The sequence below is a fragment of the Mirounga leonina genome, unplaced genomic scaffold, assembly GCF_011800145.1.
Source record: "Mirounga leonina isolate KUSES-001 unplaced genomic scaffold, KU_Mleo_1.0 Mir_418, whole genome shotgun sequence".
Taxonomy (NCBI): domain Eukaryota; kingdom Metazoa; phylum Chordata; class Mammalia; order Carnivora; family Phocidae; genus Mirounga; species Mirounga leonina.
The window spans coordinates 8,102,510-8,118,209 of record NW_023270739.1 but is presented as its reverse complement, the minus strand read 5'-3'; the positions used below and the strand labels follow the sequence as shown (position 1 = coordinate 8,118,209).

At 49.6% G+C, this 15,700-nt stretch overlaps 1 protein-coding gene across 1 annotated transcript in view; it reads right to left on the bottom strand.

The window, feature by feature from the left end:
- The window catches only part of CACNG2 (calcium voltage-gated channel auxiliary subunit gamma 2), a 110,042-nt gene extending 107,073 nt beyond the window's left edge, over positions 1-2,969 (bottom strand). The window contains exon 1 of the mRNA XM_034987263.1: positions 2,674-2,969. Coding sequence (XP_034843154.1) covers positions 2,674-2,884 — 211 coding nt within the window. The 5' untranslated portion in view covers positions 2,885-2,969. The remainder of the gene's footprint in view (positions 1-2,673) is intronic.
- Positions 2,970-15,700: the final 12,731 nt, after the last annotated feature.

Sequence of the window (15,700 nt, the reverse complement as noted above, 5' to 3'; positions counted from 1 at the left end):
ACATGATCTCCATAAAGGCTGACCCTATTTTGAATGCTCCAGAAAGCGAGTATAGGAACACCCCACGAGAACCATCTGTGCCAACCTTCAGAAATAAGTGCTCTTACAGTCTTCGGAAATCAGTGCAGTCTTTGAAAATAAGTGGCTTAAAGTCTTTAAACCACTTCCTAAGTGGCCAAAGCCCAACTTCCTAAGGCGGTCCCAGGCCCACAAAGCCCCACAGGGACAGATGCTTTAGAAATTGAAGGCCAGGTTGAACTAGGGTCCCGAGCACCCACCCTTCCTGCCTGTGCTTTGGCCACAAGTGGAAAAGGAATAGCATCCTGAAGGGAGCTTGCCCCAGCCCTCCCCTCACTGCCCGGAGGCCCCAGGCCTGGGAGAGGGGCCAAACCCACAGCTCCGGTGCACATCACACAACCCTTGGGAAAGTGTTGTAATCCTAACCCTTTTAGGGATGGTTGTGGGGGGGTTGGAGGGTGGCAGAGGGTGCAGCGTGGAGAGAAAGTTAAAGGGGGTGGGCAGCACATTTGGGGATGTAGGCACCAAACAGATGGAATTTAAATGAAAATACTTCAGCCTTTTAATATACAAGTGATCCAAAGCCACCTCTAGTCCTCTTGCCTTCTGGGAATTATAAAATGTTTCAGAGATCACAGAATGAAGAATTTGCAAGTAAAACCCTGATAACAAGTATATTTATACCAACTTAGCAATTTCTGAGTATATTTCTCCTAAAATCATATTCCATCTTTCCTCTAATTTCTTGGCTGCATATCTCCATCCATCTAACTAAAACCCAAGGAAGGCAAATTGCTACTATGATCATTTCCCTAAAGCAACTCTCATTCACTTTGCTTTTCTTCTCTTTTGGAATAGAAGTCTGCCATAAATGTTTAATTAAATGGAAGCCTTTCCACTGTTAATGACAAGCTGCTTGAAAGGCTTTTCATTTTTTAAGGACGGGTGTGTTTAAAACAGTCCCTATTAATTTCCTGATATTGATTCTCTGGCTGGGGAAGAGCATAGAGTATTCAGCATACAGCTCCTCTGCAGACTATGTTCAAGGCAGCGGTTTGGATTGAGAAAGGGCACCAAATGCAGTATGCGTCAAATAGACCATCGCTCAATGAAGTCACTTAGCTATTCAAAACATGTTCAGCCATCACTCAACCGTTTGCACCAAGAATGTTGGGAGTGGGGCACGAAACTGGTGCTCTTTCCCAGACATAACCATTTCCCAAAGAGCGGCTTTTGCTCAGTTTGGGTTAGACCCTGGGGCCACATCAGTTTCTCCCTCTCCCGTCCGTTTCCCTCTCTTCTCCCCCATCTCCTGGCTTCAAGTCCCTGCATCGCTATCCCATGTTGAGCTTAACAAACAATCCTGCGGTCCCCGCTTGCCAGCGCTGCCTCAAACGGCCTCCGGCATTGGTTCATGTCAGAAGCAAAGCACATAACCCTTTCTCTCTGCACAGAAACATGTATCTCTCTGTTCACGTTTTTCTATGGGTAGCTGTAGCCTGTACATACAGATACGGATACATATATATATATAGCCATTCAAATGCAGTCCCTCATATTCAAGTCTGTTGCTAAATGCAGGTTGTATGACCTGCAGGAGTTTTTTGCTTTTTGGTTTTTTTTTTCTGTGCTTATTAATGTATCTCAGAAACACATGCCTTCATCTGTACCCTGATCTCCCAGGCTTTACACCGTGGGGACCCCTTGGCCCACAGCACATGCACAGACACACATGTCTCAGTGACCCTGCAAGATCAAGGCAAACAGCTGATACCCCTGGTCCACTGCGCCCCCTTCCCCCCCTCAAGCTCCCCAAGCCCTTGCCTCCCTCCCGGCCTCCCTGCACAATGTCTGATGCTCAAGTTGGCTTCAATGCTGACTGTATTGCTTCTGGATAGCAGGCATGTCACTCTGCGTGGATGTGAACTGGTTCTCAGCCTAACCTGCAAGTCAATTGCTGTTTATTAGAACTTGGGCTTGTTTCCTGTGAGAGACGTATGTATTTTTAGACTTTGTAAACGTTAAAGCACACACATACACACAGCCAGTCGCCCCGAAAGATATGTGTGGCTCATAGACATTACGAAATGCTCTTGAACTCAGCTTGAGATCTTGGAATAATTAGGATTTACCAAATAAGGATTCTTAGAAACAACAGATTTTTTTTTTTAAAAGGAGATTTGCAGATGATGATGTGTCTGGGACTTTTGGGGAGTAAGGGGAGGAGGAGGGGGAAAGGAAGAGCATTTTCGAATTCTTCATTACGAAAAGAGGAACAGCGTTGAGAGAAGCAATTATTTTCGCCCCTTGTAGACGGCAATGCTACACCAAATGGCAAATCCTAATGATTCCAAAGCAGGCAGAGCTCATTCGACTTTTAAAGACAATTTCTTGTTGTTTTCATCATATCATAGATTATTCCAATGAAGAGGTTTAGGGGAAGGAGGGGTGGTGGAGGCTTGAGAGTTGAGTATGGTTTCTGCTTATTGATTTTCTTTCCTCTGAAACTAACCCAACCAACCTTGATCTGTGGTGGAAGCAGTGAAGTAAGAAAATGGTGGAATGTAAAGGGGACTTATTTGGAGGAGGGTGGGGAGGGGGAGTGAGAAGGGGAGGGGTGAAGTGGAGAGGGGGAGGAGATGGGAAATCAAATACCTTCTAGGCAGCAGGTTCTCCATAATCCAGAATGGGTCATAACTTCCTCGTTCTTTTTGCTGGTTTCATTCTCACTGACACTTTTGGTCTTGCAAACCCCTCTGGAGTAGAGCCAATAGTCGGTTCCCACAGCTATGGTCATCAGACTGAAGGCAGCGAAAGCACCAACGGTGGTTAAAAGCATTTGAACACCTCGATCAAACAGCCCCATAATTCTTCATTATATAAACACCCAACCGACTTCTGGTTCTCGGGAGAGTGTGTGTGAGGGTGCGAGTACTAAAGCAAAAAATAAATAAATAAATAAAAATAATTCCACTACTAATATAATGGATATATGTGTGACTAGAGACTATGGAGAGATATAAAAACAGGGAGGTAAGAAAGCTCACGGAAAAGAGTGTAAATTATAAAGATCACACGGGAAGAGAGGCTTGCCTTTTGAGATCAGAAACTGTTCCAGTTGCAGTAATTTTTTTTTTAAAAAAGGAAAAAAATAAAAAGACACCCCCCCACCCCCCCAAGTGAGATGCCTTAATCTCTTTTCCTAAAATTCCGGTCTCCAGTTTCCATATGTGATAGCTAATTTGGAGATGGCTTCCACAGTGAACCAGGGAACAGCCGCATTCTCAACACAATCTCTCATGGTCGGGACCTAGACAGTTAGAGATTGTAAAAGCCGGGATGCAACCTTCAGTCTTCGTGCTCGGCTCTGCGGCCTGCGCCATGAAAATCCTTTGCTTCGCCAGTTCTCTTCCTTGGCGGGGCGGGGGGTAGGGGGTGGTCTCGGGCGCTTTCGTTTCAGACCAGACTTCCCAGTATTCTGTAAGCCCTTGATCTCAGCTGAACAGGTGCGGGGGTCTCGCCTTCCATGGTTTTGCCCCGGCGGCGGCGGCGGCGGCGGCGGCGGCAGCAGGGCGGGCAGGCACGGCGGCGGCGGCGGCGGCAGGACGAGCAGCGGCGGCGGTTATTGTTGGTGGCGGGGGTAGTGTTGGCGAAGTGGGGGAGGGAGGGGGTTTCTTCCGAAGAATCGAGGCGGGTTTCCCTCCCCCTATCTGCAAAGCTCCTGGAAACAAGGGAGCCGGCGTCTTGCTGCAGGATGGGCCGCCCGCCTGCCCCCCCACTCGCTGCCCGCTCGGCCCCCGGCGGAGGCGCTCCCACCTACTGCATTACCGGGTGGTGCTGAACTGGACAGCTCCCTGCGCCGCTCGCTCCGCGCGCTCCCCGGCTCGCTGGGCGGCCCGCCAGGAGGGGGGCGCTGGGCCGGAGTCCTCCCTCCCTTCGGGGGTGGCAAGGCCAGGGCAGAGCGGGGGGGCTGCCTTTCCTCTTCTTACCCCTCTCCCCAGTCCTAAAATGAGCGCTCTCCTGGGCTCCCGGAGCTCAGAGGAAGGCGTAGCTAGAGATAGCTCGCTCCCTCTCCCTCTCCCTCTCCCTCTCCCTCTCCCTCTCTCTCTCTCTCTCTCACTCTCTCTCCCCTGCCCTCCCCCCTTGGTGTTTCTTCCAGCTCAGCCTCCTTCTCATTCCATCTCTACGTGCCCAGAGCTTCAAATACAACCCTCCCATCACAGTCAGATGGGCACAAAACTTCGACCCGCCGTTTCTCTGCCTGGAAGCGGTGAAAATATAGCCTGGATGGGTAATACAAACAGGATCTATATGTGTTTTCACTTTGCTGTTTCGGGGGTTTGTTTTGTTTTATTTTACTGGCATGTTAGCCGTGTCTCCTTTTGGTCGTTCCTCTCTCGTCTCTTTGTCTCTCTCCAGCTTGCAGGGGGTGTGCTGTGCACTGTGTGTGTGTGTCTCTGTAGTTCTCCGTGAAATTCTGAATCTGCTCCTACAAGCAGACATTTTGGAAAGATTATTCATGGAAAAGGGGGTGCAAAAGGGTGGCTGGTGGCTGGGGCTTGGGCAATGATTTCCATCTCAGGGATGAACATGTTTGCAGGGGAAGTGGGAGAAATGTGAATCCTTCTAAGTTTCCATGTCATTCATAAACTGGATCGGAAGAGATAAAAATCTCCCTGCTGTGAACACTGAAACACATCACAACCCTCCCCCCCAACCCCTTCCTCAGCAGAATGCTATCCTGGGTTAATTACAGCACTACCTCTTCTTTCTACATGTGCAACTTTTCCTTAATGTGACTCCTGGAGAAAGAAGCCCATCAGATTCCTGCTGCTATTGATTACATTTTTCTCTGATCAATTTCGTAGTTAAGTGAGGGAGAGCACATGAGGCATGATGTAGGTGCTGTTTTTCATTTTGGGGGGGAGGAGCCTAGAGAGAGATGTGAGTCTGGTGGGTCTGTTGGGGTTTACAGATGTTTTAATTGCATAACTCAGTTATTCCATACTTTCTTCTCTTTCCCTCCATTTTTGTCTTGAGATCATTTGTTTGACAATTTCTCAGTGATTTGGTGATTATCACAGAGTATGTAATAGACGGCTGAATTAAAAACAGACTTTTTTTTTTTGCATTGTCTAACTTCTTTCCCTTAGCTGAGAGTTGGTCTGCAGGTATAACCAGTGCATACTTGTTGGTGTAGAAAAGTGACCTGTTTTTCCACCCTGCATAAAACTTCCTTTTCTCATGCTCCGCTCCTTTCTCAGAAGGGAAGGACTCCTACGAGGGGCAACTGCTATGCTCCTGGCATGTGGGAGACGGTCCCTGTGTCTGGAGAACAGAAGCACAATTTCAGCAACCTTTGCTAAGTTACCTTTAGGGTATAGCAAGACATTTGCAGACTGAAGCTTTCTCCAGTTTTGTTTCTTGTCCTGTGAGGACAGGGATGGGAACTGGGAGGGGAGAGGGCTGATGTGCTGATCCACTGAGCAGGGAACTTAGCAAGTCCAGCCAGTGGTTCAGGTGGGTGATTTTTTTTTGGCTCTGGTCTGTAAGGAAAAAGTAAAGTGCAAGCAGGAAGGCCCCTTAGATGTGCTAGGCCTTTTTGGGGGTGGGGGAGTGGAGAGAGGCTTGGCTGAAGCCACACAAGCCTGAGCAGCTTGCCATCTCCTACGCTTGTCACCTTGGTTGCCTCTGACCTGTCCAAGAAGTCCCTTCAGACTAGAGATAGAGCCCTCCTTCTTATCCACCCATCCCATTACCGACCAACCCCTGAATCTTTTGCTCAAATGGAATCAGTCCCAGAGGCCCAGAAACTTCTGTTTGACCACAGAAGCTGGTGACATCTTAGCCACTGACTGTAGCTGTAGCCTTAGCAGCATGTGATTAATCTCCTGGCTGGATAATCACGGAGAGGAGGAAAGGGGGTTGGAGGGAATATAACAGCTTTGGGCCATCAGTGTGGACAGAGCAGACTTCTGGAGACAGAACAGGCCTGGGGCCACAGGTTAGCCTCTGCTACTTAACTGCAGGACCGCAAACAAGAACCTCAGTTTTACCGTATGTAAAATAAACACGTTGGTACGTGCCTCTTCCTCCTTCCTGGAGTTGTTCCTAGTTACTGCCTGCTTTTCACCGCTGCCTCTACCGTCCCACTTCTAGCACTTCATTGTGCATGCATCATCTCTCTGACTTGTGAGCCCTGTGAGGCCAATACCTGTGTCCTGTTCCCCATGATGTCTTGGGGACCTTGCGCTGGGCTTGATACATAGCCGATGCTTGATAGCAATGGCCGAGTGATTATAGGATGAGATGGGTAATGTGCCTGGAACGCAGTAGCTGCTCAATAAATGTGGCTTGCCTCTCATTTCTTCTCCCCACTTTTACGTCCGGTTTGGTCTCCAGCATCCTTCGCTCCAACTCCTATTCTGCACCCCCCCCCCCGACCTAGCCTTCTCCTCAGGTCCCTTCTGCAGACCCGGCAAGGCTGCCTGGGAAAAGCTGGCTCAGCGTGAGCCCCATTACATGGTTTGGGTCCACTGGGCACACGTACTTAGCAGCTGCTGAATGGGTGCTCTTAGGGGAGCATCTTTGTGTGCCTGTGGTTGGTTACTTGGGAAGGGCTTAGAGGAAATTAGCCGAAATGCCACAGCCTATTTTGAGCTCCTTCTTTGATGGAGTGGAAATAACATGGGATTTGGGTGCAGCAGACCTGGCCTTGAAGCACAAGGCTGCCATTTCCTCACTTTTGACCTTGGGCAGTCTCTTAGGACACTAGGGCGCTCTCTGGGAACCTCTCTTCATCTGCCAAGGAGGACCATGGGGGAACCTTACGGTGTGTTTGTCAGCATCACATGGTAATAACAATAACAGAAGCCAACATGCCAGGCACGGATCTAGGCTGAATCCCACTATAACCCTATGAGACATGTACGATCATGATTCCCATTTTACAGATGAGGAAACCAAGACACGTAATGGTGTAAGTATCTGACCTGAGGCTGCCCAGTTAGTGAGTGACAGAGCTGGGATTCTAGTCCAGCAGCCAAGCCTAAGAACCTATGTCTTACTCACTGTGCCTTGACCCAAGACACAAACTTTCTGAATAAGGATATTACACCAAGTTTATTTACTTCTCATCCACAGGCTTGGCAAGAATTTAGGGAGTAACTTCTAGGTGCTGGGTGTTTTCAGAGATTCTTACCCTTACCTTTCCAACAACCCTGTCAATGCAGACTACTATCTTATCCTGCAGGTGAGTAAGCAGAGGCTCATATATCGAGTTAACTGGAAGAGTAGAGATTTGAACATTTTGCCCTGCTTCAAGTTCTGCTAGCTCCAAGTCCCACAGTTCATTTATTGGTTCAAAAAACAAGCACCTACTATGTGTCCAGCACCATGCTAATCTCTGGGGATGTTGAGCAGGACAGACATGGTCCCTTCCTCCAAGGACCTGAAGACAAGCAGGAGGAGTGGACAGGTAAGAAATAGCCACACTGAGGTGAGGAGAATGTTAGGTGATGGAGACCAAACCCAACCTAGGGGGTGAAGGACATCCTCCCTCGAGGACAAGACATTTAAACTGAGATGCAGGAATGAGAAAGAGTTAGCTAGGCCAGGATAGGGGTGAGAGGGTGAAGAGGAGCTGAGAAGAGGAAGAGCATTCTAGGCTGAGGGAACAACATGGGCCTGGGTTTAAAAGGATGCACAGATACAAAAAGATGATTGGCCAGTTTTAGGGAAAACATGCTAAGTATGGCTGATCTAAAGACAGTGATGGGAAATGTTTTAGGCTAAGAACGTGGAGGCCATGGAAAGGAGGTTGGAGCATAAGAAGCAACCCAGAGGAGGCTGGGGGGACAGGGAATATGAGAAGTGAACACAGAAGCAGAGAAACAGCAGGGCCGCTGTAGTGGGGCTCCCAGCAATAGACAGTGGTGGCCTGGACCAGCAGCGACAATGGGGATGGAAAGAAGTGGAGGTCTTCAGGGATGTTGGGTGAAAATTAATACATATTGGTGAGCGTCACTGAGACAGCCGCTCTGAGGAAGAAGGCTGGACAGGGGTTGTGTGCAGGTCATGGGGAGACTGAGAATTCTGCTTTGGTCATGCATGTAGTTTTGCTACATTCTACTGCCTCTTCGCTCTCTGCTCCTGTTCTTCCTCTTCTCATCATGTTCATTCATTAATTAGGACTATAAATCATTCATTCAATTACATTCTTCCCCCCCCCTCCCGAATTAAACTTCATGAAGGCAGGGATTTTGGTCTGTTGTGTTCACATTGTATTTCTAATACTTAAAATAGTGCCCAGCACATAGTAGGTGCTCTATAAAATGAATTACTTTATTGGTACAAAAATCTAAATGCATGCATCCAAATGCATATCTGCTCTGGGGCAGGAAATGTGCTGAGATGCTAGGGAGGCAGATGAGATTAAAATACCCAAATCAGGGAGCTTGGCAAGCAGACAGCTAATTCCGGGGCTGTGTGACCCAGCCCAGGGAAGATCTGGGGTGTGTGGCATTCCCCACTGTGTGCTCCCACGGCCCCTGAGAATTCTCCTCTTGTGGTACTTCTCTTCAGATTTGGAATTTCTGTTTAATGGCTGGCATGTAGAAGGTCCACAATACATATTTGCTGAATGAATGCATAAATGAATGAATGAATGAATGAATGAATGAATGAAATGAAGACATGTGCTACGGAAGTCCAGAAGGATGCATTTATTTCTCTCTTGGAGTATCTCAGAAGGCTTTGCTTTGCCGATGAGGTCACTCTCAAAGGCCAGGAGGAAAGGTAACAATTGGTCAAGGAAGAGAGGAGGGCATCACGAGGAGAGGAACAGCACATACAAATGCAAGCGGATCTGAAGCAGTGCGAGGACCTCGGGAGGTTGGTGTGGCTGATGGGGATGGAAGGAAGCCTGGGGTTAACTCCAGAGAGACTGCTATGTCCAGGGTGATAGGCCACCCATTGGGGTCACTGCACTTGTGGCCCTTGCCCAGGAAGACGCAATGAAGTGGGAAGAGGACAGGCCATGGACTTAGACAGAGTTGGGTTTGAATCCCCCTTCTGCTAGTTGCTCTCTATGTGACCGGGGCTGAGCTTCCTCATCTGTAAATGGGGCTAATAGGTGCCTAGTTTTTTCCTATCTTAAGTCCTTTGCACTTACTATTCCTTCTGTTGGAATGCTTTCCTCCCTGAACACTGGATCCCTAGCCATCCTTCAGGTCTTAGCCGAAAGATCACCTCCAGAGAGTCATTGCTGGTCATATAACTTAACCTGCCACTCTATATGACATTGGCCTGTTTTGTTCATATCGTAGTGCTTCTTGCAACTTGACGTTTCTTGTTTATTATCTGAAGTCTCTCTCTACCCCCCTGCCTCCCCCAGGATGTCAGACCACATTGGTCTTGTTCATTACAGTATCCCCAATGCCTTGGAAGTGCTGGAAATATTGCAGGTGCTCAGAGAGTATGTTTTGAATGAATGACTAAGGTCAAGGTTGTAAGGAGTAAACAACAGGGACCAGATATAAGCATTTGGAAGACAGTGGGAGCAGGCCTCTAGAAGCTCCTGATACTTGCAGGTGGGGGTGGGAGGGAAAGGTGAAGGTGGCCCCGAGATGCTATGGGAGACTGGGAGCACATGGTGGGGAGGTAGTACCTACCAGTGTCAGACTTGGGGAGCCCTGGCTTCTCCTCCCGGGCCTGCTCTGCTCTCTTGACCTCACGTATAGGCCACCATGGGTGACCAGAGACTTCTAGCCCAGATAGCTATTCAGCCCCACACTGGAGCAGGCACAGCAGCGAGGCCCTGATGGGGCTGGGAGGAAGGGAGATGCTAGGAGACAGGGCAGGTTTCATGCCTTGCAGTGCTGAGGGCAGCTGAGAGAGCCTCAGGGAGACCCAAATGTCTGCTGCCAGAGGGGGCTGGAAGAGTGGGGCCAGCCCAGCTCGTAATGGAGTACGTGGGGTTAGTCCTGAGCCTGGTGAGAACCAGAAGCTGAAAATCCACACGTGGGGGCGGCCATGACCAGAAATCCCACAGAGAAGCAGCTTTCCCACCTGGGACTTGCAGCCCTAGTCTGAGCTTGGAATCTCCAAAGCTCTGTCCACCCCTCTGCCCCCCACCCCCTGGCTGGTGTGCAGTTTCACCAGGAACTGAGCCACGGTAGAGAATAGTATGATAGAAAATCAATCAGAAAGTTACAGAGTAGAAAAAAAAAATACAATAAAGAGGACACATAAGGATGCAGAGTAGAAAAAAAATAATACAATAAAGAGGACACGTAAGGATGCACATAAGAGACAGAGTGTTAAAGGGCAGAAAAGCAGGGAGAAAAGGCGATTTCCAGTGACTCTTCGGGGAATCCAGTGGTGGAGGAAGTGAGAGGGAGGCGTGTACCTGGACGAGCAGGTTTGGGAGGGGGCAGAGAATGGGTCCTGGGTGTCCTTCAATGGCCAGACTCAGCCACCTTGAAGCCTCTCCTCTTCCACTTCCCTCCCTCCCTCCTCTCCTCCAGTCAAACCGGACTCCATGCCTGGATCCCATGGCCCCACATCTACCCCAGGGCCTTTGCATCACAGTTTTGGTGTCTGGGATGCCCGTCTTCTGGCAGCTGATTCAGTCCCTCCTTCCCACAGCTATCTGCTCAAAGACCCAACTGACCACCTGGTAGAGAAGCCCGCCCGCCCCTCCTCCATCATTGCTCATTCTTTACCTGCTGAAATTTTCTCCTTAACCCTTAGTAGCACCCCCCCTTATGTATGCATTTATTTTCTGAGTTCTAGTGTAAGGGTAGGGGTCTGGTTGTGTTATTATTCTCCCTGCCTCTCCCATGGTGTTGGTCCCACGGTGTCTGGCACATAGTAGGTGCTCACCAAATAACGTGTGTACTGCTCAAGAAAGCTCCTGGGCCAATAGGAAGAGAAACAGAGGCTTCAGCAGGCAAGAGGAGGCAGGAAATCGGAACGGCCTGGTTGGAATATCCCGGGAGAGTTGGCCTGGAACTCTGCACAGGGAAGCCAACAGTGTCTTCAGAAGATGCTGGAGGTTTCTGGGAGGAAAGGGGGGGGTGACTTCCAAGGTCCCCAGGCAAAGTGGAACTTGGAGAGGTGACAAGCAGGAAAGAGAAGCGAGGGCACTCCTCTCTGTGCGGGTTTCGGCCGATCAAGAGGAGGGGCTGCTGAGTGGCATGGCAGGACCGTGCAGGAGCCGAGGGATGGGGTTCAGATGCCCCCTAGCAGCGTGGCCTTGGGCAAGCGACCAGGTAGTCCCAAGTCTCAGCTGGCCTGTCTGAAAAATGGGGCAGCGTTGCCGGCCTCGAGGTGCTATGCTGACAATTAAACGAAATAAAAAAGTGCTTCTAGTGCCTCCTTCATGGTAAAGCCCTAAATAAATATTAACTACATGTCGAGCTCCTATTGGGTGTTACGTGCTTTGAATGAAATACAAAAATGAAAAAGATGTGGTCCCTGCTCAGAGGCAATCAGTCCAGTGGAGAGAGACCTGCCGGTGGCACTCAGTATGATGTGGACGGAGGGCGGAGGTGGGCATGCGGACACCGCAAAGAAGGCGAGACAGTGTCACCTGGGTATTCAGCACGGTCTCCCGGGACTTGGTGGCCACGGAGCCAGGTCTTGAGGGATGAGTGGAAGACAAGGAGCAGAGGAAGCCAGGCACGGTTTTCCAGGTGGAGGGAACAGGGGAGGTGAAACATTCACGCAACAAGAATTTGTTGGAAAATAAACACTTAAAAAAGGATTTAGAAAATCAGTCCCTAAATCTTTTAATTATTTTTAACTGAAGAGGTGTTTGTGATTTTTGCAGACCATTTGTTACAAATAAAAACTATTCTCGAAAAAAATTGTTTTGTTGAGCACCTACTATGTGTCAAGGCACATCAGTGAGTGAGACTGGCAAGGTCCTGGCCTCCGGGAGCACGCACGCCCAGGAGGCAGACCCTGAGTCATTGATTACGAATTGACTGTTTAATTGCAATCATGCGTGCTTGAAGGTAGAGGGGCCGCAGGTAGCTCTGTTTTGCCAGGAGGAGCTGGCGGAGATCAGGCTGACGGGGGCGGTGGGCCGGACCAGGGCGAGCCCTGAATTGGGCGCAGTGCTTACGGGCTGTCACAGCTCTGGGCAATGAATACAAAGGTGAACAAAACCAAGGCCGGCACTGGCGGGAACCAGTGACCGAAGGTGGAGTGGTAGAGGGCAGTCCATGGTGTGACTGGAGCACAGCACGGAAAACCACAGGTGGGAAGGCTTCATGGAGGAGGGGACCTTTGCCTCTTCCTCCAGTGGAATAGAAGTCCCAAAACCGACTGTCCTGCCTTTCAGGGGCGGGCTTCCGTACCTGCAGGCTTAAAGGGGCATTAATCACAGCCAAGAATGGCTGAAGAGCAAAGGGTTCTGAGTCTGGCAGAGTTCTTTCTCTAAGCCTTGGCTATAAGGGAGGGAGGAACTAGCATCATATTGAGCTATTGACCCAAAGACCAGACTGTGGGGAGGACCAACAGGCTGCTCCTAGGCCCAGGGGCGGGGTGGGGGGAGGGGTGGTGGTTGCTAGGGCCAAGGGCTAGAAATCCTGGCTCCACCCCTCCCCCACAAGCCAGGTGAGCTTGAGACAGGTTATTCCCCCTCTCTGCCTCTGTGTGCTTACCTGTAAAATGGGCATCATGGTGACTTTACGGGGCTGTTGTCATCGTGAAGATCAAGTGTGTGTCTCCCCCTTGGAAGTTTTAAGTACAAACAATTTGTTACTATACTCTACCAAGTGTATCACCGATTCTATAAGATGTGGCTGACTTGGCTCCTATAGGAATGGTCTAGATGGCCCAGGGTGCTCTGTGGTGGATGGGGAGGGTAGCCAGGTCCTGAGCCTACTAGATGTGGCCCAGCGCCACATCCTGCTTTGTCCAGGCCTGATGGGGGCTGCAAACTGGAACAGGTAGAGAAGACCCCACCTCCTGACCCTGGTGGGGGTTGCAGGGTGTCAAGTTCCTCTTTCCCTAACTTGGCATTCTCTCCAACAACCCTGCGTGCCTGCGTTCCCCTGTTGGCGTCACTGGAGTCCCTTGCACACTGTGAGCAGTCTGTGATCTGAGCCAAGTGACTTCCTGCATGATAACATATCCACCCACTCCAGGGGCCCGTGTGGAATTCAGACGGAGGGCCTGCCTCCCAGAGGGACATGGGGCTGCTTCCCGAGGCCAGGGGTGCAGCCCTGCCCCCAGACCAGGCTAGGCTTGGTGCCCTGGCCAGGCTCCCCCCAGCCTCCTTCCCTGGGTCCTCACCTCCTTGTGCTGCGAATACTGTTTTCTCGTCTTTCTTGGTAAGTCCTGAGTCCCGAGAGGCTGCATCCTTGTCCCTCATGTGCCTTACTGTGTCCTTTGCCTCTATGAGCAGAGTTTGGTACAAAACAGGCTCTCAGTATGTGTTTGTTGATCAATAGGGGGAGGGGGCCAGGTGGAAGGAGAGAGAAGAGGGGCAAAAGTGATATAGCAGCACATTTTCTTCAATGATGGGGGTCCTGTTGACCACCCAGCTCACACATTTGTTGAGTGTGGCCTGTGCACGAGGTATGTTTCACGTGATACGAACTCCTGTGACCCTTACAGCAAGCCCTCCAGGGGAGGTCTGTCATAGTTCTCGTTTGACAGATGGGGAATCCGAGGCACAGAGAGGTTAAGCAACTTGCCCAAGGTTACACAGCCAAGAAGTGAGAGAGTCAAGATGCCAGCTCTCAGGCTCTCACACTGTAGAGTCTCATATTTGCTGAATGCCTACTGTGTGCTAGCCTCATTGTCCTTTAATAGTACAGAAAACCTGGGGAAACTGAGGCTCAGAGAGGTGAACATGCCAAGCCAAGCAGCCAGCAGATGGCAGATTCATGATGGTTTGCATGCAGCTCTGCCTGTATATAGTTTCTGCCCCAGAGTGGGGAGAGGTCCTGCGGGTCACCTGCCCCTCCCCTTCCCCGAGTCAGGGACAGGTAGACATCTACTGAGCCCTTGCCTTCTTTCTGGCCTCACACCTAGGCCCACCCCCTGCTGTTAGGGGGTTATACTTAGCTATGGAGACCTCACTGAATGGGGTAGTGGAAAGAACATGGAGTCTGGAGCTAGAAGACCGGGTTAGAGCCCCAGGGACCTGGGGGAAGGTGCTTCACCTCTCAGAGGCTCAATTCCTTCAGCTTGGAAATGGGAGACATCACATGCCCCCCTCAGTACAGAATGGATTAATTCAGATCACACACCTAGGGCTGTAGGGTACATAGAGGGTGCCCGGAAAAGGTGGGAGATGGTAGCATCTCCCCGCTGAGAATCTTCAGTGGGGTCTACACACTGAGGCCTGGCCACGTCTCGTCCAATCTCGTCCACTTTATCCCCTCCGTAGCCCTCGACCCCCACGTATACCACCCTGAGTTCCAGCCACGCTCCCCTTCTTCCTCTGGACAAGCCAGGCCCTTTGGTGCTAACCATTCTCCCACATCTCCTTTCTCCTTTCCGCTGGGATCGGTGTGGGGATGATGTGCAGAAGGGCTTAACTGGGAAAACCCGTAATATCAGCTCTTTCTCCGTCTTTCTTTCTTCCTTTTGCTTGTCTCCCTCCTCCCTACACATTTCTCTCTCCCACCCCTTCATCCCCATGTCAGTAACTTGTGTATTTCTCCATGTTCACACAATCATGAACAGAACATACCTGCAGCTAACATGCACACATAAAGACACACCTGCGCCTTTTCCCGTGCCTACACCCATGTGGGGCTTGAGTATTGTTTCACAAAGCGGGGGCCCGGTGAGGCACCCCTTTTGCATCTTGCTTTATCATTCAAACAGCAACGCCCGTGAGGCTCTGAGTCAGCTGCATCAGCCCTAATTCATTCTTGTAATGCATTACAAGCATTCTATTTCACAGTGAGCACTAACTGTCATTTCTTCATCTGGTCTTCTACTGACAGGCATCCACTCTACTTCCTGTCCTCCCCCTGCACCCCGAGCCTATAAGCAGTGTTGCGGGGCACACCCGTATATGTGTATCCTTCAGCTGGAGCTTTTATTTTGATGGACTAGAGCCCCAGGAGTGAGATTGCTCAGTTGAAGCGTATATGTATTTTTTTAACTTCAGATCACTTTCCAACAATGCTATAACTTGTCACCTGTCCAACAATAATTTTATGAGTCTGTTTCCCTGCATCCATGCCAGCAATGAGTGTTAGTAGTATTTTTAGTTTTTGCCAGTCTGATGGGGACAAAATGAAATCTCACAGTTACTTTAATTTCAAGTTCCCCTGCAACTAGTGAGTTAGGGCCTCTCTCCGTATGTTTGTTGGCCATCTGGATTTGCACCATGTCTTGCTGAGTCTTACCCTTTGACTCAATCCTCCTTATGAATTTCTTATCAGTGTGTGAGAACTCTTTGCATATTATAAATATTAACTTTTTATTTGACATCTGCTGACATTTAATTGAAGAATAATTGACATGTAACCTTATATTAGTTTCAGGTGCACAACATAATGATGTGATCTTTTATACACTGCAAAATAGCAAATAGTTTCATACTTGAATTCCTTATTTTCATATTGACTTTGTGAATGGAATCTGTTGCCACAAAAGTAATTTTGGGGGTAAAAAGTCTTTTTATGTACCACTTTCTTGTTTTCTTTTT